Here is a 26496-nt window from a genome sequence, read left to right on the forward strand (position 1 = left end):
CCCCAGTGCAGGAGAAGACACTCAGCATTCCATCCCGGCTGCCACCACGGCCCTAGTGGCTGAGGTTCATCCAGGGGAACGGGAGACCTGGGGCAAGAAGATGGATTTCCTCCTCTCCGTCATTGGCTACGCTGTGGACCTGGGCAACGTCTGGCGCTTTCCCTACATCTGTTACCAGAATGGAGGGGGTCAGTATCATGGGCCGCAAGCAGAGGCTGTGACCCAGGGGTGGTCTGTAGATCCTCTTGGGAGGCCAGAGGATAAATCATGTCTTTTCTGTCTTGTTTAACTGATAATGCATCTGGGAACATGGTTGCTTAGACTTTCAAGCTAGTCTAAAAGACAAATCTCCAGTAAGCCAAAACTTTAAGTCAGCATGTCTGTGGCTCTCTGGGTCATGAAGTTGAATGAAAGCTCTCCTGAACCTGACCTCACCAGATTTTCAGCATCATTAATGCTTCATCTGTGGAAGAGCCCCCTTCTCATCCCTGCATTATACAAGCCCTGCTCTCCTCTAAGTGAGACGTGGGGGAATGAGCATCAGCACTGTGCTGAGCTCTGTCGCTCCTGCTGGCTGGTTCTGCTCAGAAGAGTCCAGAGAGCTTAGATCTGTGAAAGGAAAAATTGGGAAGTGGCTCCACGTTCCCAGACCCTGCTGGGCCTTTGGACCTGTGTGAGGGCAGAGAGGGCGTCAGCTCCAGTCCACAGCCTTAAGTTACAATCTGGGCATGATCTGTAGCTGAACCCAGCCACGTTAACGCCAGCACCAAACCGTGTATGGATATGCCTTATAGCTCCTACAAGAGCATTAGATTCTTAAGGCCAGAGACGATTTCTTGTTCCTCCTACTATATCTAACACCTACAGAGCAGTTTATTTGCAGATTATCAACAATAGTAGCTGATTGTAGGCATAGATATGGGAGCCCCCGAGAGCAGAGCAGGTAGGTACGGGGCCTCTGTGCTGACGATGGACTTGCTACCAGAATAGGAAAAGGACCAGAAGTGAGAGTCAAATCAGTTTGTTTATTTATTTATTTATAAAATTTATTTGGGTGCGCCAGATCTTAGTTGCGGCATGTGGGCTCCTTAGTTGCAGCTCATGGGCTCCTTAGTTGCGGCATGCATGTGGGATCTAGTTCCCTGACCAGGGATCGAACCCACACCCCCTGCATTGGGAGCGTGGAGCCTTAACCACTGTGCCATCAGGGGAGTCCCAGTCATTTATTTTGACAGGAGCTCTGGCAACAGATTTAGGAGGGCAACTAAAATGAGGTTTGAGGGATAATTCGTTTGTGTCCCCCTCATTTCCTCCATGACCTGACACAGAGTTGCCTGGATTTGCTGCATCTTTTAAGGACCTGGGTCCATTCAGCTGCAAAGGCTATTCCGAGAGGGTGGGGGGTGGAGGGAGTGCCGGGAAGCCCAGCGCTCCTGGCCTGGGAGGGGCAGAAGTTGGAATCATCTTATCTCCAGCTTGGGAGGACCCGCCTGTAGCCTGAGCATTATATAAGGGGTTGGGTCACCGGTGATGTTTCCCCTACTGTAAAGCCAGTCAAGCAAACCCTTTGGACAAAAGTCATTATGAGAACACAGCATAGTTATTATTCTCAAGCCAGATTTACCCAGTGTGATTGTAAGTTAGACGAAACCTTTCTGAGTTGCACAGATTTCAGAGTTCTAGGTTCAGAACACTTTATGGGAGGGAAAGTTATCAAGGAAAAATCACAGCCGGCTCACCCTTTGGGGTGAAACTCAGGCTGCAGGTGAGCAGTCCCCAGCATGGTGTACCCAAATTCTGCCTCAGCCACAAGAGCCAGGAGACACCAGCATCTCCCGTGGTGCAGCAGTTCTGCACTTTCTCATTCTGTAGCAAACTACCTGCAAATTTCAGCCACACCTGCAAATCTGGCTCAGGAGGGAGCATTCTGGCTCCGTGGAGTTATGGAAATATAACCAAACATCAGTAGTCAAGTGTCTGGAGCCAGGGATACAGATGAACAAAGATACTAATTCAGTGACTTGCAGTAGTCAACAGACTATTGCAGCTGTTGTACAGGTTGTCACAGGAGACCTGTTCCAAGGGTCCCAAATGCTGGTCCATGTACTGATTGCATCAGAATCACCTGGAGAGCTTAAAAAAAATCTTTTTTACTCACACCTGAAGCTTCTGCTTCAGGAGGTCAGGGTGGGTTGTATGTTTTTAAGCTTACCAGTGATTATGATGAGTGGCTGGGTTTGGGAACCTCAGTTCTCCTCAACCCCATGTTTCTAGTGGAAGAAAAAGAGGCCCAGAGAGAAGGGTCCTCCAGGCAGTTAGAAGTGGAACTGGTCCTAGGGCCTCTGCTGTTGACTCCCAGACCCAGTTTCCTTTCCACATATTCTCCGCCTCCTCCCAAACCTCACTTCACTGTGGAGCTCTGTCTACTACTACTTCTGGCGAACGATTAAGACCAGGGGAGCACCGTGTGAGGTCACTCAGGACAGGGTGGCTTCATGACTCTGGAGCATCAGATGGCTCTGTGTGTCCAGATCAGTTGGGCTGTCCTGGGTCAGATGTGGGCAGGGAGTGAAACTGTCTTTCATCTGCCTCAGGGGCGTTCCTCCTCCCGTACACTATCATGGCCGTTTTCGGGGGGATCCCGCTCTTCTACATGGAGCTCGCGCTGGGCCAGTACCACCGAAATGGATGCATTTCGATATGGAGGAAAATCTGCCCGATTTTCAAAGGTAACGGAAAGGCTTGGGTGGGTGAGTGGGTCCTCCCAGGAAGTGATGATTTCTATCAGTGGGTCGAGCTGGGGACCTTCTTCTGGAATCAGTTAGGCCTTAAGTATCCCTGGGAGATAACTTGAGTAATTAAGGTTTTGACTGCTCAAGCAGTATGAGATTGTTAAAAGCAAAATAGAATAAATGGCAATTAAAAGTAAACTAAATAGAAAAAGCATTAATAGCACATGTACACATTTTCCAAAACGTGTAGCCTTGCAAATACAAATAAGGACTCTACCGTATTGCCACTTTCCCACTGTCTCCTGGAGTCTCTGGAGGACGGATGAATGGCAGCCCCACCTTTACCCCTCACCCGGGCTGCAGTGCCTCCGACGCCCTGCTTGACTGCTGGGCTGCCCTTGAAACGTGGCCTCCCTCACCCTCTCTCTCCCAGGGATCGGTTACGCCATCTGCATCATTGCCTTTTACATCGCCTCCTACTACAACACCATCATGGCCTGGGCGCTCTACTACCTCATCTCCTCTTTTGCGGCCCAGCTGCCCTGGACCAGCTGTAAGAACTCCTGGAACACTGGCAACTGCACCAACTACTTCTCCGAGGACAACATCACCTGGACACTCCACTCCACATCCCCTGCAGAAGAATTTTATACGTAAGTGCATGTAAGTGAGGCGGTGGCCTGTTAGGGGCAGGCCGCACCCCTGGGCTTTGGCTTCTTAGGAGGGAGGTGGGAGCCAGGGGCTCTTCACCTCTTGGCTGATGGATTTCTGAGAGACGAAGCTATCGGGGAGGGGAGTAAACGTGACTGAGGGAGTTGGGAGACCACCTTGAATGGTCCACAGTCGGGCCTCTGTGCCGTCCCCCTCTTTTCTGTTGTGCCCAGGCTGGTCCCTACCTTCACAGTCCAAAACTATTCTCCTGCATCAAAACTGCCCTTCTTCCTGGGCCCTCCTTGCAGCCAGCTGTCATGGAAGCAAAGCCTCCCACGACTTCAATAGTGTGAAACTACACAGAGTTTCTGGTTTCATGTATTCACTTAATACGTGGGATCTACCCTTTGGAAGAAGATGCCTGGAGTAGGTAGTTTTCTTTAATGCTGGAATTTCAGGCAATAGCAGCCCAAAGGGAGCTGTTTTGGGGTGGGGAAGGGACCCACTGCCCACACATACAAATCCACATGCACCCAGAAGCCAGTCATGTTAGTCATTCGTTGGGTCCCAGCTTAGGAAGGAGACCTGGAAGTCTGCTTTTGGGCCGAGCGCTCTTCCCAGGGTTGGTCGGCTTGACTGCCCTGTTCTCTCCTTCAGGATGGGCAGAGCCCCTCCCAGCTCTTCCCGAGGCTTGCTGACCACTTGATCCTTGCAGTGCTGTGTCCTTTTTTTCTCTTGGCGTCCTCCCAGAGGTGTCACACGCAGTATGCTCAGGTAACTGTTCAGACCACATCACTGGCCCTTCTTTCTCATTCACTCAGGCGCCACGTCCTGCAGATCCACCGGTCAAAGGGGCTCCAGGACCTGGGGGGCATCAGCTGGCAGCTTGCCCTCTGCATCATGCTGATCTTCACTATTATCTACTTTAGCATCTGGAAAGGTGTCAAAACATCTGGCAAGGTGAGGAGGACTCTGGCTGCTGATCCAGGCCTACCAAGGGGCCCTGGAGGATCTAACTCAGAATTCAGTGGCCTGGATAGCCAGAGACAGGGGGACTGTTTTCCTTTACACCAAACACATGCCATGATTTTCAGTCTCTCGTCACCAAATCGGTTAGAAAATTCTAGAAATGCGTCAATCCCAAGAACCATTATATGATTTTTAAAAAATTCCTTTAACACGCTGGTAGTGTCATAACTAGTAATAGTGGCAATAATTTACTGAAAACCCATCATGGACCATGTACAGTGTTTTGTATACACTGGCTACTTCTGTCTCCTGCTAGGTATTTTCCCCAATGGGTTTAGACGTAGTTAGTACCAGCAAGCAGGGAATCAGATCCCTGTATGATTTTAAAGGCTGTGATCTTTCTGCCACCCTGCCTCCTAAAATTACAGAAAAAAAAAGAGGTAGATCTTCTTTCTTGGAGGTTTTCAAGAATAAGTCACCAGCATTCATGTGGTGATAACCTATGTTTCCTTCCTTACAGGTGGTTTGGGTAACAGCCACCTTCCCGTACATCATCCTTTCGATCCTGCTGGTAAGGGGGGCCACCCTCCCCGGAGCCTGGAGGGGAGTTCTCTTCTATCTGAAACCCAACTGGCAGAAACTCCTGGAGACAGGGGTAAGATAATGAGGAAAGCAGTGTGCACCTGTCTTTTTACCAACTGAAGCTAGTCCTCCGAATAGGACAGTAGGAACAACTGAAATTTGGGTCCAGTGGCACGTCTGCAGTGATGCTTTAAACCAGAAATACAAGCATGAAAAGTACAGTTGAGGCCACTGCGTTGGTTTATGTCTAAGTGATAGGAAGAGAACTCACATTTGTTTGCACTTGGTATGTGGCCAGCCCTGGAGGGAGCCCTGAGAAGCCTGTTTTTTGCCTCTGCATGTAGCCACATGGAGGCGTGAGGGCGCTGGCCCCACTGGTGCTCAGCGATGGCCTGGGTCTTGGCCCTGGCCCTTACCTCTGCTATGTTGCAGGTGTGGGTGGATGCGGCCGCCCAGATCTTCTTCTCTCTCGGTCCTGGCTTTGGGGTCCTGCTGGCTTTTGCGAGCTACAACAAATTCAACAACAACTGTTACCAGTGAGTATCTGGGGCCCCCCAAGCAAAGCTTGAAAGTGGAGTGAGTGTAAGTCAGCTGGTCTGGAGGAAAGCAATCAAACCGATGGCCTCAAACCTGGCCAGGCTTAGGCCACGTTGACACTCTGACCCTCAGGGGTGCCACAGGTGCCTGACCACTCACCCAGACCATAGCCTCACCCAGGCCACTCAGGGGTTGAGAGAGGCTCCAGGCCACTTCTGTTTTGTGAGATTCTCTATATGTCAGGAAAAATTAAGAAATTCCAAAGCAGGTTTACAAAAATCACAACATACATTCAATGTTTAGATTTGACCTGTTAATGTATTTAACAACAAAATTATGATAATTTATTTATGTATATATACACAAAAAGAATAATTATTGAGCTATTTTGACCAACATAGAATGCCGTAATTTTTAGGTCAAAATCTCATTTCGGAAATGTGACAAAACAGGGAGCATGACGCCAATTATGATTTAAATATCACTCCATCTTTAGAGTTAACTTTGTTTTAATATTCTATCACAGATGGCAATGTCCAGCAGTCTGATCGTGCTATTCGTTAAGATAATTATAGAATTAATTAGTTTTTAAAAAAGGAATTTACATGCACCCTAAGCAATGTGGCCTTGCATTGGGACACCAGCCTAAAGTCATAGGATGAAGTCCTCTTTTAAAAGTGTCAGGATATCTTTGTGGCACTCTTATAACCTCATTTACACATAATGTCAAAAGTCTAAATCTGAGGTCTTCACAAATGTAAGGCCAAGGCCTCCTCCGGGCCCCCGCTGCAACTCAGGCCCTGCTTCAGAGCAAGCCTCGTTTGAAATCCAGAGGTCTGTGCTGTGCTGGTTTACAACAAAAGCATCTCTTAAAACCACCCCTGACTGCTGTTCTCCCCATGCCATGCGTGGTGGTAACAGCAGCTTGTGCTTCAAGGTAATGCAACCCGTCTGAGAGGCTGGGCCCCGGCAGGAGGGGAGGAGACACCCGGACAGGCTTGAAGTCCCTGTGAGCTCAGCCCACTCACCCTTGTCACAGCTGGAGACAGAGGCTCCTTAGATTCCTGACTTGGAAATGTCTCAGGCCCCTTGGGTTTTCTGCTCCAGAGACGCCTTGGTGACCAGTGTGGTGAATTGCATGACGAGCTTCGTTTCAGGATTTGTCATCTTCACAGTGCTGGGGTATATGGCTGAGATGAGGAACGAAGATGTGTCTGAGGTGGCCAAAGATGCAGGTAGGACCTCGGGTTTTGTTTGGGTTCCTGGCTCCCAATGAATTGCTTTGCTGCTCTTTGGATCTTTACAAATATCTAACTTTTGCATTATTATAAATGTTCCTCTTAAAATTCTCAAAAGGTTTTAGAGAAACTTACTGCCTTGGAAATTTCAACCCTTTCCATGGTGGTAATGGGGCAGCTCCCTTGGCACCCAGTACTGGGGCCTTGAATACACTGTGGGCTTGGAAATATGACTTGGATGATGGCTATTAAAACTAGTGGGTTTGGGGGACTTCCCTGGTGGTCCAGTGGTTAAGACTCCGTGCTCCCAATGCAGGGGACCGGGACCCAGGTTCAATCCCTGGTCAGGGAACTAGATCCCGTATGCATGCTGCAACTAAAAGATCCCCCATGCCACAACGAAGATCCCTTGTGCCTCAACTAAAACCCAGCGGCAGCCAAATAAAACAAACAAACGAAAAAAACAGTGTGGGGCTTCCCTAGTGGCTCAGTGGTTAATGATCCACCTGCCAACGCAGAGGACACGGGTTCAAGCCCTAGTCCAGGAAGATTCCACATGCCGTGGAGCAACTAAGCCCATGTGCCGCAGCTACTGAGCCTGTGCTCTAGAGCCTGCGAGCCACAAGTACTGAAGCCCACCGGCCTAGAGCCCGTGCTCCGCAGCAAGAGAAGCCACCACAATGAGAAGCCTGTGCACCGCAATGAAGAGTAGCCCCCGCTGGTCACAACTAGAGAAAGCCCGCGTGCAGCAATGAAGACCCAACACAGCCTAAATAAATAAATAGATAGATAGCAATTCCTATTTTAAAAAAACAAAACAGAATAAAAAAAGTGTGTTTGGGTCCTGTGATGGGTCCAAGTCTAGTAAGTAAATGATTACTAATCCTTTGCAGAAAAATTAAATGTAGATGATGTAGCACTCTACTGTACTATAAGGTTTCATGGAAAAAGAGTGACAGACATTGAAGAAGAGGTTATGGGATCTTGTGGATGGAGTCCCAGGGCTTTCTTGCAAACATACATCTGTCTTTAGCCTGACACGGTGCTCTGATGAACTCCATGCCCCAAACTAAGGGCGGCCTATCTAGTCCATGAGAGGTTGAAGACATGTCCCTCATACTATCAAAAAGGACTTCAAAATAGCTGGAGGTCTTTATTCCGAGGCCACTATGATTCTTCTGAAATCAATATAACATTTCCTACTGTTTCGGAGCTAAAGAGAGAGCTAAACGCTGTGAGACTTCAGAGATATATCAATCCTCATGGTGAAAAAACAAAGCACTGAATTATTATATAGCGGACACTCTAATTTGTGCTCAGCTTTGCTAGTCTTGAGGTCTCAGGTTTGTTTCGTTTCTCCATGTTGGTTGAGGGCGTATACTCTTCAAGGTGGATACTGTTCCCTTCCTGCCTCCCAGGATGTCCAGATAGGATAGTGTGGGGTGTGAGGAAGCAGTTGGTACATGTCCAACCCTGATTCACATGTAGGGTTTTGTGACAGGATTTGTAATTGTTGGTGTGGCCAAGTTTCTCCCGAGACATCTTTGTAGGGCAGGTCTCAGCGACCACCTCCTCCTCTTTCCCGCTCTGTCTCAGGCCCCAGCCTGCTCTTCATCACATATGCGGAAGCCATAGCCAACATGCCGGCATCCACGTTCTTTGCCATCATCTTCTTCCTGATGTTAATCACACTGGGCTTGGACAGCACAGTAAGTGAATGGGGAGGGAAATCCGGCTCTCGGGAGGAGGGAGAAGGGGGGAGGAGGGGAAGGAAGCTGTATCCATTCCCTCCCATCCTGGCCACCCCAGGCCATGTTGGCTGCTCCCTCTCGGTGCTCCCTCAGCCCCTGTTCACTTGGGTGCTTACTGCCCTCTAGTACATTAGAGGCATTAATGGGATAATGAGGGTAAAGTGCCAGGCACAGGCCAAGAGCTCAGCATATGTGAACTGTTGTGCACTGACTGTGCACTGTCCCTTGACCAGACTGGCAGCACCTGAAGGCCAGGGCAAGGTCACACTTGTGTCTCAGTGCCCTGCAGCCCAGCATTCATATCATTAGTGTGGAATGAATCTCAGCTTTCAGTTGGCATTTCTGGTGCAACCAAAGTCTCCCCGAGAGACCTCATGTAAAGAAGTCCTGTCCATGTGCTATACTTTCTTTCCTTGATGCCCTTAGGAATGGGTTCTAAATGACGGGGTAAAACGGAGATATGTTTCCAGTGAGGGCCGGTGAGTAGGGGGAACTGGTCATGATCAGCCTGACAGGTCACTTGGCAGTCTAACCCCTTCCTTCTGTTCACTGTCCTAGAGGTAGCAGATTTGTCCCAAAGTCTACACAGTGACCATTTGTGTGCCCCTCTCAGTTTGCAGGCTTGGAGGGGGTGATCACAGCCGTGCTGGATGAGTTTCCACATATCTGGTCCAAGCGCCGGGAGTGGTTTGTGCTCAGCGTGGTCATTACCTGCTTCCTTGGATCCCTGATCACCCTGACTTTTGTGAGTACCACAACCCTAAACTTAGAGTCAGCCTCCCCTAGGGCAACAGAATGTTACAAGAGGCTGTTCCTTTCCAGCCCACATGGTGCCCTGGCTTTGGGGCCAAAGGGAGAGAAGTTGTCACTGCTGTTAAAAAGTTAGTCATCAAGAAGAAAAGTTGCTTCTAGTGGCATCTGTCTGAAGAATCTGGGCGTGGTATCTGGAGGCTCAGCATTTTACAGCAAATCCAACTAGATTTAAGGCTTGACAGACTATCTGGAGGAAAACTAAGATGTGCCTTTTCAGTCTATTTCCAGTCCTTAGGGCTGCTTTCATAGGAATAGTGCCCTGATGTCCTGATATGCTGAATATCTGGAGGCTGGCAGCTCGTTTGTAATGTCACTTTATCTCCTCCAGAGAATTTGTAATGGTAAAGAAGTTAGACCTTCTCCAGTGATTTTTTTTTTTTTTTTTCTGGGTAGCTAAGGCAAATACTGTCCAACTGTAAATCAGGCATCAGATAGTACCCATAGGCATTATAGGCGTGTATCCTTCTGACTCAAGGCAGATTTTGTAGATAAACATCTTCAAGCCATGACCCCAATGACTCTGGAGCTTCAGCAGGGTTGTGGGGCCCTGAGTAGGACCCAAGGGATTTGTGAGTTAGGACAGAGGCAAAACCATGACCACTGGGCCTGGTGTGTCTGGTAGTGTAGATTTTCTGGGGTAGAATACACAGTAGGTATTCAGTAAATTGAAGAAAGTTGGAAACAGATCCAGAGGTGCTTTTGAGTTTGTCTCTTAAAGCTTAGTGGGGAGTGGAAGCAAGACGAGAGTGACCTGTAGGGCAGGAAGAGGCGTGTCTGATGGGATGAAATCTTGCCCATCTGCCAAGGCCAGTCCAAGAAGTAGGCTCTGGGACACTTATGTTAGACCCAAGGTGAGAATTTTCCAGAATTATCCTAAGAAGTTCTCTTTGCTCCTGTAAAGAGGAGGCAGTGCCTCAGAGGGCCTTTAACCGGGTTTGTGGTCTCATTTCCAGGGAGGGGCCTATGTGGTGAAGCTGCTGGAGGAGTTTGCCACGGGACCCGCAGTGCTCACTGTTGCCCTGATAGAAGCAATTGCTGTGTATTGGTTCTATGGTAAGATGCTCCCTTCCACTAGCCACGATCCTTCCTATACCAGCCCACGTAGCCACTAGAATACAGAAGGGCTGATGTTGTCAGGGAAAGGCCGGTGTACAAGACGTCACCTCCTGCATCCCTTATTCAAAAACAGGTCATCACTTCCTCCACACTCTGTGCAACAGATTGCCTGCACTCCTGGGAGGATGTTTTTTTCTTCTGAGTTTATATGTTTACCCAGTGGAGACAGGGCTGAAGTGGTTCCCTATAGCTCATCCACAGTGGTTGCTTAAGATCCCAACAGGCTCTAAGAATTGGACAGACAACAAAGAGCTAGTGCACAGTGAATGCATTTGCAGAGTGTACAATATTCTGCTGTTACACAGAGTGGCCCCACTTTAAATTTCACAAACGAGCACTCCCTCCAGAGCCCTGAGACAGAGTTTAGGAGCTTATCTTCTAGGGAAGAGGCAAGCATGTTCCTATTTGGATTATCTGTCTTGGTAAAGCCTCCAATTTACGCCCCCCGCATCGTGGGATGGAATCTGATAAGGGTGAAACCACCAGGAACGGAGAGACCTGACACAGGTTCATGGGCAGGGATCCCAAGAGCCCCTGGGCGAGGATGAGGAGGGCACAGGCAATGGAAATGAAGAAAACCAAGTTCAGAGATGCCTTTCTTCATCTTTAAAATCAAGACATGATGATTTCATTCTGAAAATATTTTCCTAGTTTCTATGATAGCAGAACAGCTTTAGCATGTGTGTCATTACACGTAATATAAAGAAGGGGGGGCCCACATTTTGAGTTGCATGTGAGACCTTCTTTTTGTTTGAAAGAAGTCCTCCCCACCTCCTCAGCACTTCGGAGGACCAAGTGCAAGGTGTGTGACGTTACAGAGCTGCTGGGCACTTGCAGGGAAGCAACTGCAGAGCACCCTTCCCTCCCCTTGTCGACGTCTCCCCCGAGTCCTCACTGCCATGCCAGTTACTTTGTAGAGAAGAACCTTGATCTTGATCTGACATATGAATGAGCAATAGTGTGGTTAAAATTTTCTCTTGAAAGTTTCCAGCATATGGTCAGAGTCAGTCTGTCAAGTGGGTTCACCATTTTTAGACAAAATTCCACTTCCTTTTCTACAGTAACGATAAAATCAGATATATGCTGAAATCCTAGAAGGGGAGTGTGAGCACCAAGAGGGGGCTTTTAGGTCCCTCCCCAGATGTCCACCAATCCTCCCACTCTGTGTAGAAAGAGCTTTGCTTACTGTAACGTGCATTTTTGTGACAAGTGCCCCATCTCACTTTCAGACCAGATTGGTGCCCCCGAGCCCCTCCTTTGGAGAAACTCCAGAGCTGCTACTCTCTCTGAGAGTCAAGGGATAGGAGGACAGTCTAGTTCCTCTCTCAGTCAGTCAATCTCGTTCTCTTTTGGATGATTTTAGGCATCAATCAGTTCTGCAGTGATGTGAAGGAAATGCTTGGCTTCAGCCCTGGATGGTTTTGGAGGATCTGCTGGGTAGCCATCAGCCCTCTGTTTCTCCTGGTGAGTTGTCATTTCCCTTCTCCTTCTTGCCCTGGAGAAAGATTCACCCTCAAACACTCATAAAAAAATAAATTTTATCGAAGTGTACCATATATATACAGAAAAGTGTGCAAATCATAAGTGTACATCTCAGTGAAATTCTATAAATTGAGCACCATTTTGTAGCTAAAACCATACCAAGAAACAAACACATGACCAGTACTTCACAAGCCCCTCTTGTGTCCCCTCCCAGTCACTGTGCCCCCCATAGTTAACCACTCTTCCGGTTTCTGTCACATTATTTCATCCCTCCCCTGCTCCGTGATAATGACACATAACGTTCATTGAGCAGTAAAGTGCCAGGCCAGACTTTATGCTAAACTTAACACCCATTGCTGTTTCAACTCTCACAACAATTCTATGAAGTAGAGTTCTAGTCCCCCATTTCACAGTTTCAGAGAAATTGAGGCTTAGGGTCCAAGGTCACATGACAAGAGGCCGGGGAAGTATTTACTGTGCTGCTCATGAAGGACCTAACAAGGGTCCTAGTAATTCTGTATTCATTTTCTTAAAGACCACCCCCACCCCCCGCCAGGTTTCTCTGGTGTAGATCTGAGTCAAAAGTAGAATCCATTCATTGTAGAATGAGAGAGCTCAGCTCCAAGGGTTGCCTGTTTGCCAGGACGTGTTCAGTGCTGACTCCATCCTTGCTGCATGTGCCCCTACGTCCCTCCTAGTACCCGTCTGAAGGAGATGTTTGCCCCAAGATGGATAAGCACCCTGCTAATATCCCAAGTGCACTCTGAGGTAGCCTGGGGTAAAGTGACTCCGTGCACATCAGCAGGGATTATTCTCAGTTCTTTCATTTATCTGTAACTTGATTTGGGGTGGGGGGAGCTTCTTGATCTTTTAGAGCCAGAGACTGTTCCTTCAGTCCAGCTCCAGCTTATTAGGATATCTGAACCATCCATTTCATCTTAGGACATGTATGCATCTGTGCCTTCCCCTTCTTTCAAAACAACCCTTTTTGCATTCTATTTTGACTTTCTCGGGGTAGTTCTTTATTTTTTGTGCTTTTCTGTACCTGCACATCTCGATGTTAACCTATAAGATGGACAGTGTGCTCATTCTTGCCTCCATAATGCTGCACGTGTCTCTCTCTACCCCAGAATCCCTCCTTGACTTCCATTCCCCTGGACCCTGGAGGTTTCCAGAACCAAAGCCAACCTCTGCCCCAAGCAGCAGATACTCTCAGGGCCTGGGGGCTCTGGTGTGTGCTGTGGGCTCCAGTGTTCCTCTAGATCTTGGCCTGGTAGTTCCTTATTACCTTGTCAGCTCGCTGTTGCTTTTTGGTAAATTTAAAACAATGTATTTTTTTTTTTTTTTTTGCGGTATGTGGGCCTCTCACTGTTGTGGCCTCTCCCGTTGCGGAGCACAGGCTCCGGACGCACAGGCCCAGCAGCCATGGCTCATGGGCCCAGTCGCTCCGCGGCATGTGGGATCTTCCCAGACCGGGGCACGAACCCGTTTCCCCTGCATCGGCAGGCGGACTCTCAACCACTGCGCCACCAGGGAAGCCCTAAAACAATGTATTTTTAAATCCAGAAATTTTAGTTGTTTTCAGTGAGAGGGTTGGTCTGGATCACTAGTCTGCCATTACTAGAAGCAGAAGTCCTAACATAAATGGGTTATTATATTGTTACCAGTGCTTCTTGATAATCTACTTAAATCTTTTCATTTGTTTTTCAAAGGAAGGAGAGATATTGGATTAGTTCCCTGAGGGAAGAAGCCATGTTTGTTTGTTTGTCTACTTTCACATTCTCCACACAGGGAGGGAATGATGTTCAGGGCTGAGACTCAGGAAAGGCAAGCAAGGCACTCATCCTGGACGTAAAATTTCCGGGGGTGCCAAAAAACTCAGTAGTCAAGATAAATACTTTTTTTTTTTTTGCCTGCGTCACACAGCTTGTGGGATCTTAGTTCCCCGACCAGGGATTGAACCCTTGCTCCCTGCAGTGGAAGCATGGAGTCTTAACCACTGGACTACCAGGGAAGTCCCGATAAATACTATTTTTATGCAGTAGCTTTTAAAAATCAAAATTAATGCAAAAAAAAGTCCCTGATGAGCAAAATGCCAATGTTTTAAATAAACACAGGATCCAACCATATACTTGCATGTCTCACTTCACTCACCTTGCCCTAATCTGGCCCTGTCAGAGCTTGTCTTTTTAAAGTATTGCACTAAAATATATTATTATTATTATTTCTTGATTACTGAAATTCTGACATCCTCTTAAATGTTGTGCCCAAGGTGAATGTCTCATATGCCTTACCCTAGTCCTGGCCCCAGGCTTTTAGTATTTTCATTTCTGTGGTTGTCTGGCAAACTGGGTGAACTCTTGGTGTACAGCCAATGAGTTTCCGTGCCCAGCAAAACCCAGGTACAGATCTGGGTTCAGGGACATGACATAATTCCTGTAATGTCACTCTACTCACTTACTCTAAAGGCAAGTGCTCCAGGGCCCAATTAAGAGGAGGCAAACCTGTCTTCCACTTCTGGATTTACTTAACAGATCCCCTGCTTTGGGCTTTTTAAAGCTGCTTTAGGTAAGCAACGAGTAGCTTACTAAAAATATTCTTTTTCACTGAAGCCAAGTTATAAAAAAGAGGAATATCGTATATGAGCAAGAGTAGGTGGGGATGTATGAGGGGGTGTCTGGAGCAATACTTAGTGGCCACAATGAGAGCTTGAGCCCTCCCTGAACTGCATCAGGTTTCACACACCTGACATCAAGATGAGACGAGTTACAGCAGGGATGGCTCCTAACCAGACCCCACCTTTCCCTATTTCAAAATTACCTTTCTTAGTAGCCAGGTCTGGGGCTGAGGAGAGTCTGTCCAGAGAAAGGTTTGCGATTGGCTGGGCTCTTGTTTTGAAAGCTTCCTCCTGGACTTAGGATAACACTGTTCTGAAGATGAATGTGTGTTTAACAATTTCCCATCTTATTATCTGAAGAGAAAGAAAAAAAAGATATAAATAGATGTTTAAGCCCACAAATAATTTACATTACTGTCTTCTTTATGACTATGAAATAATAAGATAAAATTAAATCAAGAGCAATAACGATTTCAGCACAGCGGTTACTAGGCAAAGACTGGTATTTACACTGTCTCTGGAAACCAAACTGAAATAAGAAAACTCATAAACCGAGTGCTGGAAGCACACCATGGAATTTTTCTTGGTCGGAATCTTCACTGAATTTTCACGTAAAAAGTGTATTGAGCTACTTTTTCCTTCCATTATTCCTTTCATTACAAGGGCCTGTGGCAGGCAGTCATTTATTGTCAAGATGCCTCACGGCAGAGCCATCCTTGTTGAAATCCCTGTTCTTAGCCTGGGGTTAATGCAAGGAAAGTGGGGAGAGGGAGAACTTCTTACCTAGGAGCCTGAGTCTTCTCCAGGTCTTGAGAACCTTATTATGTTTCCTGGACCCAGGTGCCTTCCATCTTACCAAAAACAATCACCACAGAGAAACGCAGGAGGAAATGAAAACAAAGCAGAAAGAAATATGAAGCCCTAGGACTCGCAGGAGCTGTGGAGAAGTCTCCCAGTTTATTCTTCCACTGTCTCACAAATCGGGGCCTGAACCACTCCTGATGGATGCCAGTCTCTTCTCCTTTGCCCTGAAAGGGGCGCTGCAACCCCCCTAAATAACCTTCTGAGGCCTTGGCATCCCCACTGTAGGGGCTGAGGTGGGGGGTACGGAGGAAAATCAAGATAAGCCCCTAACGGCTTCATTGTTGGCAGCTGAGGCACAGAAATTAGTGACTTCTTTGTGTCAGAGTTCAGTCTAGGATATATCACACTTAGGCAATTTCCTCAAAGTGTCTTAGCTTTCGTGTTCAGTGTTTGTGGTATCCGGACTGTCTCTGTGTGGATATCGTGAAGATTTTTTAATGTTTCTTGGAATTTGTTTTAGTTCATCATTTGCAGTTTTTTGATGAGCCCACCACAGCTACGACTTTTTCAGTATAATTATCCTCAGTGGAGCATCATCCTGGGTTACTGCATAGGAACCTCATCTTTCATCTGCATCCCAGTGTATATAACTTATCAGCTGATCATCACTCCAGGGACACTTAAGGAGGTATGTGCTACTGTGTGTGTGTGTGTGTTCAGATTGGTAACTGTTTGGGGAGAAAAGGGTTCTCTTCTTATGCTCTATTCAAAGGATGTAAGTCCACCACAAGAATTCACCAGGAGGCTCTTAGTCTTATATATAATTATATAACTATACCATCGTGTAGCCTCTAACAGCTGCCACTGTCACCTTGCCTCAAGTACAAAGGTGAAAGAGTGAGCTGGCCATTTGGGTGCACCATAGCACACAGCTTGGTGTATAGCATTCTAAACATCTCAGAAAACTGCTTTGCCTCCTGTATGGCATTGGGCATGGACATCAGATCAGTGGTGTCTGGAGCAATAATGCAAATTTGATTTAAGTGGATTTAAATTAAATCCACTTGGTTTAAGTGGATTTAAGTGGAGATTATGATGGAAAATGCCTGTGGTCATTTTCTAACAGCAGTGTGATAAGGGTTTTTTTTTTAAATTAATTAATTTGGCTGCGTTGGTTGGGTCTTTGTTGCTGCGTGGGGGCTCTCTCTAGTTGCAGCGAATGGGGGCTACTCTTCATTGTGGCGCGTGGGCCTCCCATTGCAGTGGCCTCTCTTGTTGTGGAGCACAGGCTTCAGTAGTTGTGGCTCGTGGCCTCCAGAGTGCAGGCTCAGTAGTTGTGGCGCACAGGCTTAGTTGCTCCGCAGCATGTGGGATCTTCCCGGGCCAGGGCTCGAACCCATGTCCCCTGCATTGGCAGGCGGATTCTTAACCACTGTGCCACCAGGGAAGCCCTACAAGGGCTGTTATGAAAATCACTAAATAAGGGTGTTGCAACAATATCGTAGTTTTAGTTCAAGTCACTGGAGTGAAAAAAAAAGTTGCCATTTTAGCAAGATTCATGTCAGTAAATGAATAATGTCCTGCAAAAATTTCAATAACAGAATCTTACAATTGTATAAGATTGTATATATTTTAAAGCATCTTCATGTAGACTATTTTATTTTGTTATCAAAATACTTTGTGAGGTAGATGGGCAGGTATCATTAGCAGACAAAGATACTGAGTCTGGGAATCATGCTGCTTATAGTTTCCTTACTTGTCCAGGGATACACAGTACAGGGAGGCTCAGAATCCAAGTCTTCTGGTTTTTGGTCCAATGCTCTTTCATGTTTAGGTGCAGCTTCTCTTTTGTGTCCTCAGGGTACTAATAGTTTGCTAATGTAGGAATTGGCTCTAGAGGTTAGGGAGAGATGAGTTGCCACTTTTCATCCGGTACTGCCAGAGTTAGTGTTCAGGCTGCCAGGATTCCCAGCAATGTCACCAGAATTGAAAATGCTTGGGTCATTACTTGTTTGGTTGTGTTTCTTGCCATAGTAAGGTTACTGTGGCAGTAGAGCCTGAAGGAGTGGCCACTTACAAGCCTGTGGGTGGGTGCTTTTGTAGGAGACAAGCTCAAAGGTGAAGAGTGGTATTTGGGGGATAGCTAGAGGGACTTGTGCTCTATAATGACCTGAGAGCATAGGTGGGCTAGTCTATGGGCTCTTAGAAGCAAAACTTAAATATCAGATCATCATACTCATCTTCCTAAAACATTTCACAAGAAACATGAAGCAAGAGAACATGAGGCCATTAAACATCATCTCTTTTCTAAGAACTGAGATTGCTTCTTTTTCCAAACAGAAAAACTGAATTCTAGGTGAACAGAATTAGTAACTCTGCAAGGAGTTACTAATTTCCTACACCCAAAACAGTCCTATCACAACCTCATTCCTCCCAAAGGGGCTTGGACTCTGGTGTTGCCTGAAATACACAGTCAGACAAGAGTCACTGTACTTGCTCCTTCAGGTTGTCCTTTATGGCAGTCATGATAGTCCACTGGCCCAGCTGACTCAAACCCAGAGGCCAAGGTCGGGGGTGGGAACTCTAGTCAGGTTAATAAATTTCAGTATTCTTTGGTCACAGACTGTACCTCAAGTCTTAATCATCTTTCTTGCAAATTCCCCGTTGGCCACAAGGAAATGCCACCCAAAGGTGTATAATTAACAGAGCTCAGATCCATTAGTAGTAGAGGTAAGGCCGATTGCAGGGCCATGTTTGTCATAGGCCACCAGATGGGAAACAGTGGGTTACCAGGAAGCATCATGATATAGCTGGTCAAGGGGGCCTAGGAGGGAAAAGACTATGGCAAGTCACTTACCTGCTCTGGGCCTTAGTTTCTTCATCTTTAAAATGTGCTCATTGAATTGGATTAACATTTCCAAAGTGTGTTTTAAGGAGTAGTAGTAGTTCCATGGGATATCAATAAGTGTTACTGCTGGGGGAAAAAGGTTACATGGTCAAATAATTTTGGAGAATGCTGGATTAAGGCAAGGTAAATAGGTATCTTTACTTCAGGATTTCTCAAAAGCCTTAACATGCCTATGTGCATGCTTAATTTCTGAGAAGAATAAAGCATGCCATGTTTTTGCCCAGCACCCCAAGGGACTAAAATATTTTGTGAATACCAGACTTGATGGTCTTTAACATTCTATCTATGAGGGAGGGAGAACTCATATAAAATTTTGGTATGGTTGAAAAGAAAAAAAAAAGTAAATTTCTTAACTCTTCTGGGCCCTAGCCATATACAAGGCTACAGTTTGTGGAGTGAGCCACCACTTGCTCACCTGTAATTTGGAGGCTATCATGTGCATCTGTAACCTGGAAGTCTCAAGGTTGGAGTCATCAACTGGATTAGGTCACTGCCCCCAGAAGCCGCTAGTAACCTGCACAAAGACACTGGGAAGATGGTCCCTAATAAGTAAGCATTCATGAAATGGCAACAGTGATCCATTGCTTAGATGATTGCCTTGCAGAAGGCCAGGGACTGGCAAATTTTGAGAGCAATAGTAATGTGGCAACTGGAATGCTGCTGAAATATGGAAGACGAAGGTGGACCTGGCATTTTGGGAGATCAGCAGCCAGAAGGGCAGGAGAATGGGCAGGTGGGGGCTAGGGCACAAAAGCCAAATGTTCTACTTTACAGTGTTGTTCACTGTGGGTCTTGCCTCTACCCTACATCTGACCGCTCTTCTCTCTCTGCACAGCAGAGCTCCACTGAAGACTAGTTAGATGTGTCCAGTTCCCAATTAGAAAGGCCTAATTCTCCTTAATCAGTTATGGGTTACAGATTCATCTATGGGAAAGGATGGTTTGTGAAATTTTGCTTTCTATGACTTGACATGTCCAGGTAGTTGATGAGCACTGCAGCAACTCGTTTTTAAATGGATTTCCAGTGTGAGATTTTAGTTCTTGAATATTAAGGTCATTAGGAACAGAACATGTACAATTTTGTGAACTTTATTACCTATGAAAATGGGAACTTTTAAAATTCCATAGGCCCTGCTCCCTAAAGAAGAATCAACCCCCAGAACCAGGAAATAAAAAAAACTGAAGGGGACTACATACTTTTTCAATCCAAAATAAAAAGGACAAGTAGCAGAGCTTCACCTAAAATCAATAAATCAAAATATGCTTTCAGATCCAATTTTGCCTTGCTCACCGTATGTACAGACTTTTGGCATCAAAGATTTTACTGAGCAACTTACTTAACAAAGATTTTTTTCTAAGCTTCTGCAGTGCTCCCCACATCCCTGAGTTGCTTCGTGTCACTGATGCTAAGTTTTGCAAGGCAGGCTGTATATTTCATACCCAAGCCCAAGCATATTTCAGATCTGTCCCAAAGCTTCTGTGTACCTCAGCTGTTTCTAAAGTAAAAATTCTCAGCCTTTTCCCTGTGCTAAGTACTACGTCAACATGAGATTGCTTTAGGAATGATGATTTAAATGGGCACATCTTTTAAAATTTAATTATGTAATAATTTGCACCCTTGTATGAACTAACCAGTGCTCCTTTACAGGTAAATTCATTAAATCAGTAACATCCTGGCTGTTATAGTGGCTGATGGCACTGTGCACTGTGCCTGTAGCACGTATGCGGGCACAAGGAGCATGGCTGAGGTGGGGGGAGCCAGAATCCAGAGCTCACTCTGCTTCCCAAGCCCTGTGGGCCACATGAAGCCTCCTCTGACAAGAGAAAAGGATGCCCTTTCCCAGGCCATCAAAGGCATGTTACAGGCCAGCAGAGGTTCTATTGAAGGTCCATCATTTCTCCCATTAGTGTTATGATGACTTTCTTAACTAGTTTACAGATGCTTATATAGTTCCTGAATATGCCATTTTTACCCGTATTTGAGAATTGTGGATTCCTTTCTTAAGGAAAGTCAGTAAGGCTATTCCAATTTACTATTAAATGCCATTTAAATGCTACTTAACCTTTGTTTTAATATTAATATTGAAAAATATTTTAAACTGTTAAATTATAAGAATATTTATAACATCATGTTTTCTTCCTAACAGCGTCTTATTAAAGGTATCACTCCAGAAACACCGACAGAAATTCCCTGTGGGGATATCCACTTGAACGCTGTGTAAAACATCAATGAAAGGAAAATGGCTTCCCAACAAGCTCTTCCTCCAGTTCTGACAAGTCACACCTTGCCTTCTCCCTCTAAGTCAGTGAGCTGCCAGCTAAGCCTGCCGATGGAAGGGCCTTCTTCATATAGACACAGTCCCAAAAGACTATGGTGCCCAGACTCTTATGGCCTCCAGCCACTTCTTTCTGTGAAATCTCCCAGACATGTTATCACGTTAGACTCTGTGATGCAGCTGAAGTGGACTGCTTTGGATGCGTGAGGGTGTGTATGGAGGTGATGAAAACCACAATATCGTCAGTTAGGATTAGGTATAGGATCAAGTCTGTGAAAGTCTCCTGTATCATTCCTTGTTACGATCATCAGTATCTAACATCGTTTGCTTCCAAAGGTTTCACTGTTCATGAATGCATAAACCACTTAGGAGAAAACAGGGATACTGTCTTGCTAGCCATATATTTCCTGAGTAGCATAGAATTCTATAGCTGGAATCTACTAGAACCCTGTAACCTGTGTGCTGCTCTGGAGTCAGGAGAGGAAGATGTAAGAAGCTAAGCTGAAAAATAATGTGTACGTGTGAGCATGTGTGTCTGTGTATACTGTTGTTCCAGTGTATCCCTAACTCTATTCTAATACTTTGGGCCCATTACAAACTATATGAATTTCCTCTAGTTTTTCTTACATTAACAAATTCCACCTACTGAAATTTGTATGTATGTTATTATTTGAAGGGTATAATTACTACAACACGCTCTGCCACCTGCTCCTTTTCCGACACTACTTTAGCCCATACATCTTCCTTTATGGGCCATGCTTTAGTATTTCCTGCACTTCACTGCCATCTTCCTGTCTCTCTCTGCTAAACATTCAGGATAATGTTCCACAGGCAAATCTGGCCTATTTCATTAGTCACTGTGGCTTGGCTATGAAGTACTTTGAAGATGAATATTGATAAATGCATCTTCAGTGTTCAGTTCACTATCTGGTTTAAGCTCTACTTCAAATGACTCAGTTTAACCATTAAGGTTACTTGGCTTTGTGAAGAGTAGATAAATCAAATTTTCACAGGGTGTAGAGATCTGGTACCCTGACCTAAACCAAGGTCATCCTCAACCCAAAAGCAATTGGAGAGTCTGGGTTAGCCTTAAATGAACCTCCTCCCAACCCCTTGACCCTTCCTGGTTGGCTACCAGGATAGTGAGCCCTCCAGATAATTTTCAAGACTGAGTCTAAGTAAGCCTGACTGGAAAAGGGTCAGTTAAGTGAATAACCTTACATGCCACATAAAACCCTTAATACAAATCAAGTATATTTGACCTTCAGTGGCTTGGGACTCTCAGATGCATAGGTAGAGAAGCAAATTTTACCTTGTAGTGTGAGATTTCCTTACCAAAATCTTAAAGGGAGTAAAGCCTAGTCAATGATAAAAGGACTCAATGATCTGGCCCCATATCACATCAGTCCTCTATATAAATCTAACTTAATCCTAACCTTATAGAAAGAAGATCCATATAGCAGAGGCCTAGTTTAATCCAATTATAGAGCTTCCTCCCTTGGCTTCCTTTCCCCAACACTATTCCCTGGCCATCTTCCTGTATTCCCCCTACATTCTTCTATTGCTGATTCTTTGCTTTTCCCAGCAGAATATTTTCCTCATAGATGTTAGCTGCTGAGAAGTTTCCCAAAATATTAGAGGAAAAGAGAGGGGGATTTAAAAATGACTCTTAACTGACCTACCTTCATTATCTTCACTCTTTCATTCCTTCCTGCTACCTCATGTCCATTCTCTTTGCCTTCCAGCATGCTGAAAGGAGAGAGGTTATATAAGTGGCAGCGTATTCGGTGGTAAATAGCTTTGCAAATTTAAGAACTTGCTTTATAAATATATTCAGATATGTATTCTCCCCATCCCACACACACTTATGCATTTTCCAAAGATATCATTTTTTAAAAAGCACTTTTTCAAACAAAGTTTTGTCAAGCCAGGTGTTATACAGGTGTTTTGAAAAGTTTTCAGATGTCACTAGACAAAAAATCCAAAATCTCTCCTCAGCATAGTTTGCATTTACTTGACCCCTATTTATCAATACTACCATGGATTTTTTTTTTAAGGAAAACTTGAGTTGGTAAATGGACTTTAATCTTTTAAAGACCTTTTACATCTAATGTAGCATTTACATAACAGTAAAAAATAAAAGTGGAATGAATTGTAAAGTTATTTAAGTACTGAAGTTAATTTTTTTTTTCTGTGATTTTATTAGTGAGAAATACCTGAGAAATAGGCAAGACACAAGCAAAGGCATGGAGGCAGTTCAGTTGACTGAGGTTGTTCCTGTATGTTGACATGTAATGGAGTCCAAAGAATTTATCTTTATTCCAAAAAACTTGCAACCCATTTAAAACTTATTCCATTTGTTGTGTGGAATGCATATGCCCTGTAACCTAAATTCATCGCCCTGGCTGCCCCATGTAGAGATGGATGCAAAGACCCCAACAAACCCAAAGTCAATGTATTAGCTCCAAAATCAAACAATGACAATCAAATCAAATAATGAATCTCAAATTAAGGCAAAAAGTTATTCTTGAGATGAGTCACTCTCTCACCGTCCCTGCTTTTTAGGAAACTTGTTAATTTGGTGCCACCAATCTCAATATTTAAGTGTAAGTATGAATTTCCATTTAACTCACCCACCCCACCCTGACCCCTTAAAAGGGAGATTATTCTCCTAGAATTAGAACCATATTCTTTTGATAATTAGGAAAGGCTGACCTGATACATTGTATCTGTTGTATAACTGATTTGGAGGTCACTGTCAAGCAAAGCTTAAAACCATGGAATGCAGTGGCTTAACTGTGCTGTTCTTACGCACTTTAGACAATGCTTAGCTACCCAGTGGTACAATCCACACCTGGTTCCTTTCAATAGCATGTCTCTTTGCTCATAAATCAACACCTGGTGCTTAAGATATCATTAAATAAGGCAGTATTCAGAAGGCATTTTCTGCCCTCCCTTTTTTTTTATTATTATCAGAGATGGGTGGGGAAGTGAAATAGTGGATTCCTCAGAGAGACTATACTACAACCTGTCATCCCCAAAAAGCAATAAAAGCAAAATAGTCCTATGCTAAGTGGAAGAAGTTGTATACTTTAAAGTCATCATTATTTAAAAACGCAAGGAGAGTTACACAAAAGGCTCTAAATTAGGAAGGGGAACTTAGAAAATGCTTGCTTGAGAAGTGTGTTACAGACTGAAATTTATAAATCCAAATATGGAAAGAAACCCATTAAGACAAGGAATATTCTTACACTGTGGAAAGCTTTCCTGGTCCACTTGAAACATTCTGAATTCTTTTCTTCAATATCAGAGATAAGTCAGTGATATTTATTAAAATTTGTCACATTCAGTTCCATGAAAGGACTATTTTAAAAGCTCTAAATATTTTTTTCTTACTTTTTATAGTATCCACTTTTCCCCTCATTGCTTAACTGTCTCTAAATTTCAATGATAGAACAATATTTTAAAGTTCAGATAACTACATTTAGAGGCAGAAACAAACCTAGCTAATTTCTCTACTTTTCTTGGGATCTGGAAGTTTCTAAAGGAAGGTGAGCTTAAGTTTTATTTCCTCTCCTAGAATGAAATAATGCCCCTCTCAATTGTTTAGTAGGCATTTACCACAATGGAAAAGATGGAATCTTAAATATGTCTTTCTTTTTGTTACATACAGTTAGAATTCATTCAGTACTGTTTCTACATTAGGTTTTTCCAAGCAAACCATCTTTTCAGAAGTCTTTATTTTTTGGAAATAATTCACAGTATATTTCAGTTGGAATTTCAGGTTGTATTTCTCTTACCAACACATCATAAAATTCACACCAAATTGCTCTGCCACCAATGCAAGTTTTTCCCTTAAGTTATCAGAAAGAGATTATTTCATTGGCCAAGTCTAATTTGGAACCAGTGTGCATTGGTGGAGCATATCATCAGAAGAAAGTTTTATGTCTGCTGAACTAAGAAGAACCTTATCATTTAGGAGAGAGAAAAGATGATTTCAGTCCTTCAGTTCTACAACTGAAGACTACAATTATAGCAGATAATTTATTTCTAACAATTTGTAAACACTGACAGTCCAAACAACAAATATTTAGGAAGGAGCAGCTAGCCCATCTCTATGCTAAAATACCTAAATTTCCATAAAAAAATAAGAACATTTGCTGTTTTTTTTTAAAAAAAACGATTTGATTCTTACTCAAACTCTAATATGATAAGTGTACCTTATCTTAAAACTTGATACATGAAAAATGCAAAGTTTAAAGGATAAAATTAGGGACTTTACATAAGAATTTGCAGTTATTTCTCCAGTGGCATTTAAAATATGATTTGATTTACAAAAAACATTTTCAGGATACTTTGTGTGTTGAACATATCAGTGAGGTGCTTCAAAGTGTGGATTATATACAGTTAGTTGAATTATATAAATGCTATTTCTTTTTCCTCATCTTTCCTTTCTTCTTCCACATTATTTAGAGCTAAGAAAAATAAATTTCTCCCACTATTCACCTGTCAACAGTGGTAATATGAAATTTTCCATGAAACATTTTTTACATGAAACATGTTTATTTTTAAACTTCAGTGACAGAATTAAACCTGTTTTATTTATACAAAATGGGAGTCCCCTCTTTAAGATGCATGAAATGCCCATGTATACATTTATGCAGTTTAGTCATAAATGCTCCAAACTATATTTTAAGATATTAGTAAATGCCTTTTGTTGTGAAATATTACTGTAATAACTCGTAACATCATGATGAATAGATTCTGTCTCATTAAAAAACAAAACCAAAAAAACCTTTCCAAACTCTTAAGGTTAAAAGAAAAATCTTAACTGTATATTGTTAAAACATTTACACATCCCCCAAAACATCACTGCATGTGGGACTTCCCTGGTGGCACAGTGGTTAAGACTCCATGTTCCCAACGCAGGGGGCCCGGGTTCGATCCCTGGTCTGGGAACTAGATCCCACATGCATGTCACAATTAAGAGTTCGCATGTCACAACTAAGGCACCAGCGAGCCACAACTAAGGAGCCTGCCTGCTGCAAAAAAGGAGTCCGCCTGCCACAACAAAGGAGCCCGCCTGCCACAACTAAGACCAGATGCAACCAAATAAATAAATATAAAATCACTGCATGTGATTTGCAAATACTTAGCATCAAAAGTACCTAGAGTTAGAGATATTAAAAATTTCAATAAAGCTAAATAAACTACAATTTTTGCAATTTGTGCAGAGCTTCAGTTTATAATGTGCTTTCACACGATCATCTCATTTGATCATCAGAACTCTGGGTGACATGGGTGACAGTGTTACTTCCCCCGTTCTGCAGATAAGGAGCCTGAGGCTCAGAGAGGTCAGTTGATTTGCCCAGGTTCACACAGCTGGAAAGTTCTAGAACAGGCCTTATACCTAGGTTTTCTGATTGCAGGCCAAACATTACTTGCATGTCTTTCTTTAAAATCATCACCCATATAAAACAAAGGGAGCAAAGGCAAAACATTCTATGACATAAACCATGCCATTGTTTTCTTAGGTCAGTCTCCCAAGGCAATAGAAATAAAAACAAAAATAAACAAATGGAACCTAATCAAACTTACAAGCTTTTGCACAGCAAAGGAAACCATAAACAAAACGGAAAGACAACCTACAGAATGGGAGAAAACATTTGCAGATGATGCAACCCACAAGGGCTTAATTTCCAAAATATATAAACAGCTCATACAACTCAACAACAAAACAAACAACCCAACTGAAAAATCAGCAGAAGGCCTAAATAGATATTTCTCCAAAGAAGACTTACAGATGGCCCTAGGCATGTGAAAAGGTGCTCAACATCACTAATTATTAGAGAAATGCAAATCAAAACTACAATAAGGTACCACTTCACACCGGTCAGAATGGCCATCATTAAAAAGTCTACAAATAACAAATGCTGGAGAGGGTGTAGAGAAAAGGGAACCCTCCTACTCTGTTGATGGGAATGTAAGTTGGTGCAGCCACTATGGAAAACAGTATGGAGG

General features: G+C 44.1%; 1 protein-coding gene across 1 annotated transcript in view; it reads left to right on the forward strand.

Moving 5' to 3' along the window:
* SLC6A4 (solute carrier family 6 member 4) overlaps positions 1–20421 on the forward strand; it is a gene marked incomplete at both ends in the record, with an annotated part of 21245 nt that extends 824 nt beyond the window's left edge. Inside the window, 13 exons of the mRNA XM_079725581.1 lie at positions 7–188; positions 2595–2729; positions 3166–3385; positions 4205–4343; positions 4873–5007; positions 5367–5470; positions 6579–6706; positions 8306–8418; positions 9074–9205; positions 10227–10326; positions 11753–11853; positions 15813–15980; positions 20347–20421. Coding sequence (XP_079581707.1) covers positions 7–188; positions 2595–2729; positions 3166–3385; positions 4205–4343; positions 4873–5007; positions 5367–5470; positions 6579–6706; positions 8306–8418; positions 9074–9205; positions 10227–10326; positions 11753–11853; positions 15813–15980; positions 20347–20421 — 1732 coding nt within the window. The remainder of the gene's footprint in view (positions 1–6; positions 189–2594; positions 2730–3165; positions 3386–4204; positions 4344–4872; positions 5008–5366; positions 5471–6578; positions 6707–8305; positions 8419–9073; positions 9206–10226; positions 10327–11752; positions 11854–15812; positions 15981–20346) is intronic.
* Between the last annotated feature and the right edge of the window lie 6075 nt (positions 20422–26496).

The sequence above is a fragment of the Hyperoodon ampullatus genome (assembly GCF_949752795.1).
Source record: "Hyperoodon ampullatus genome assembly, chromosome: 19".
In the NCBI taxonomy this organism is placed as follows: domain Eukaryota; kingdom Metazoa; phylum Chordata; class Mammalia; order Artiodactyla; family Ziphiidae; genus Hyperoodon; species Hyperoodon ampullatus.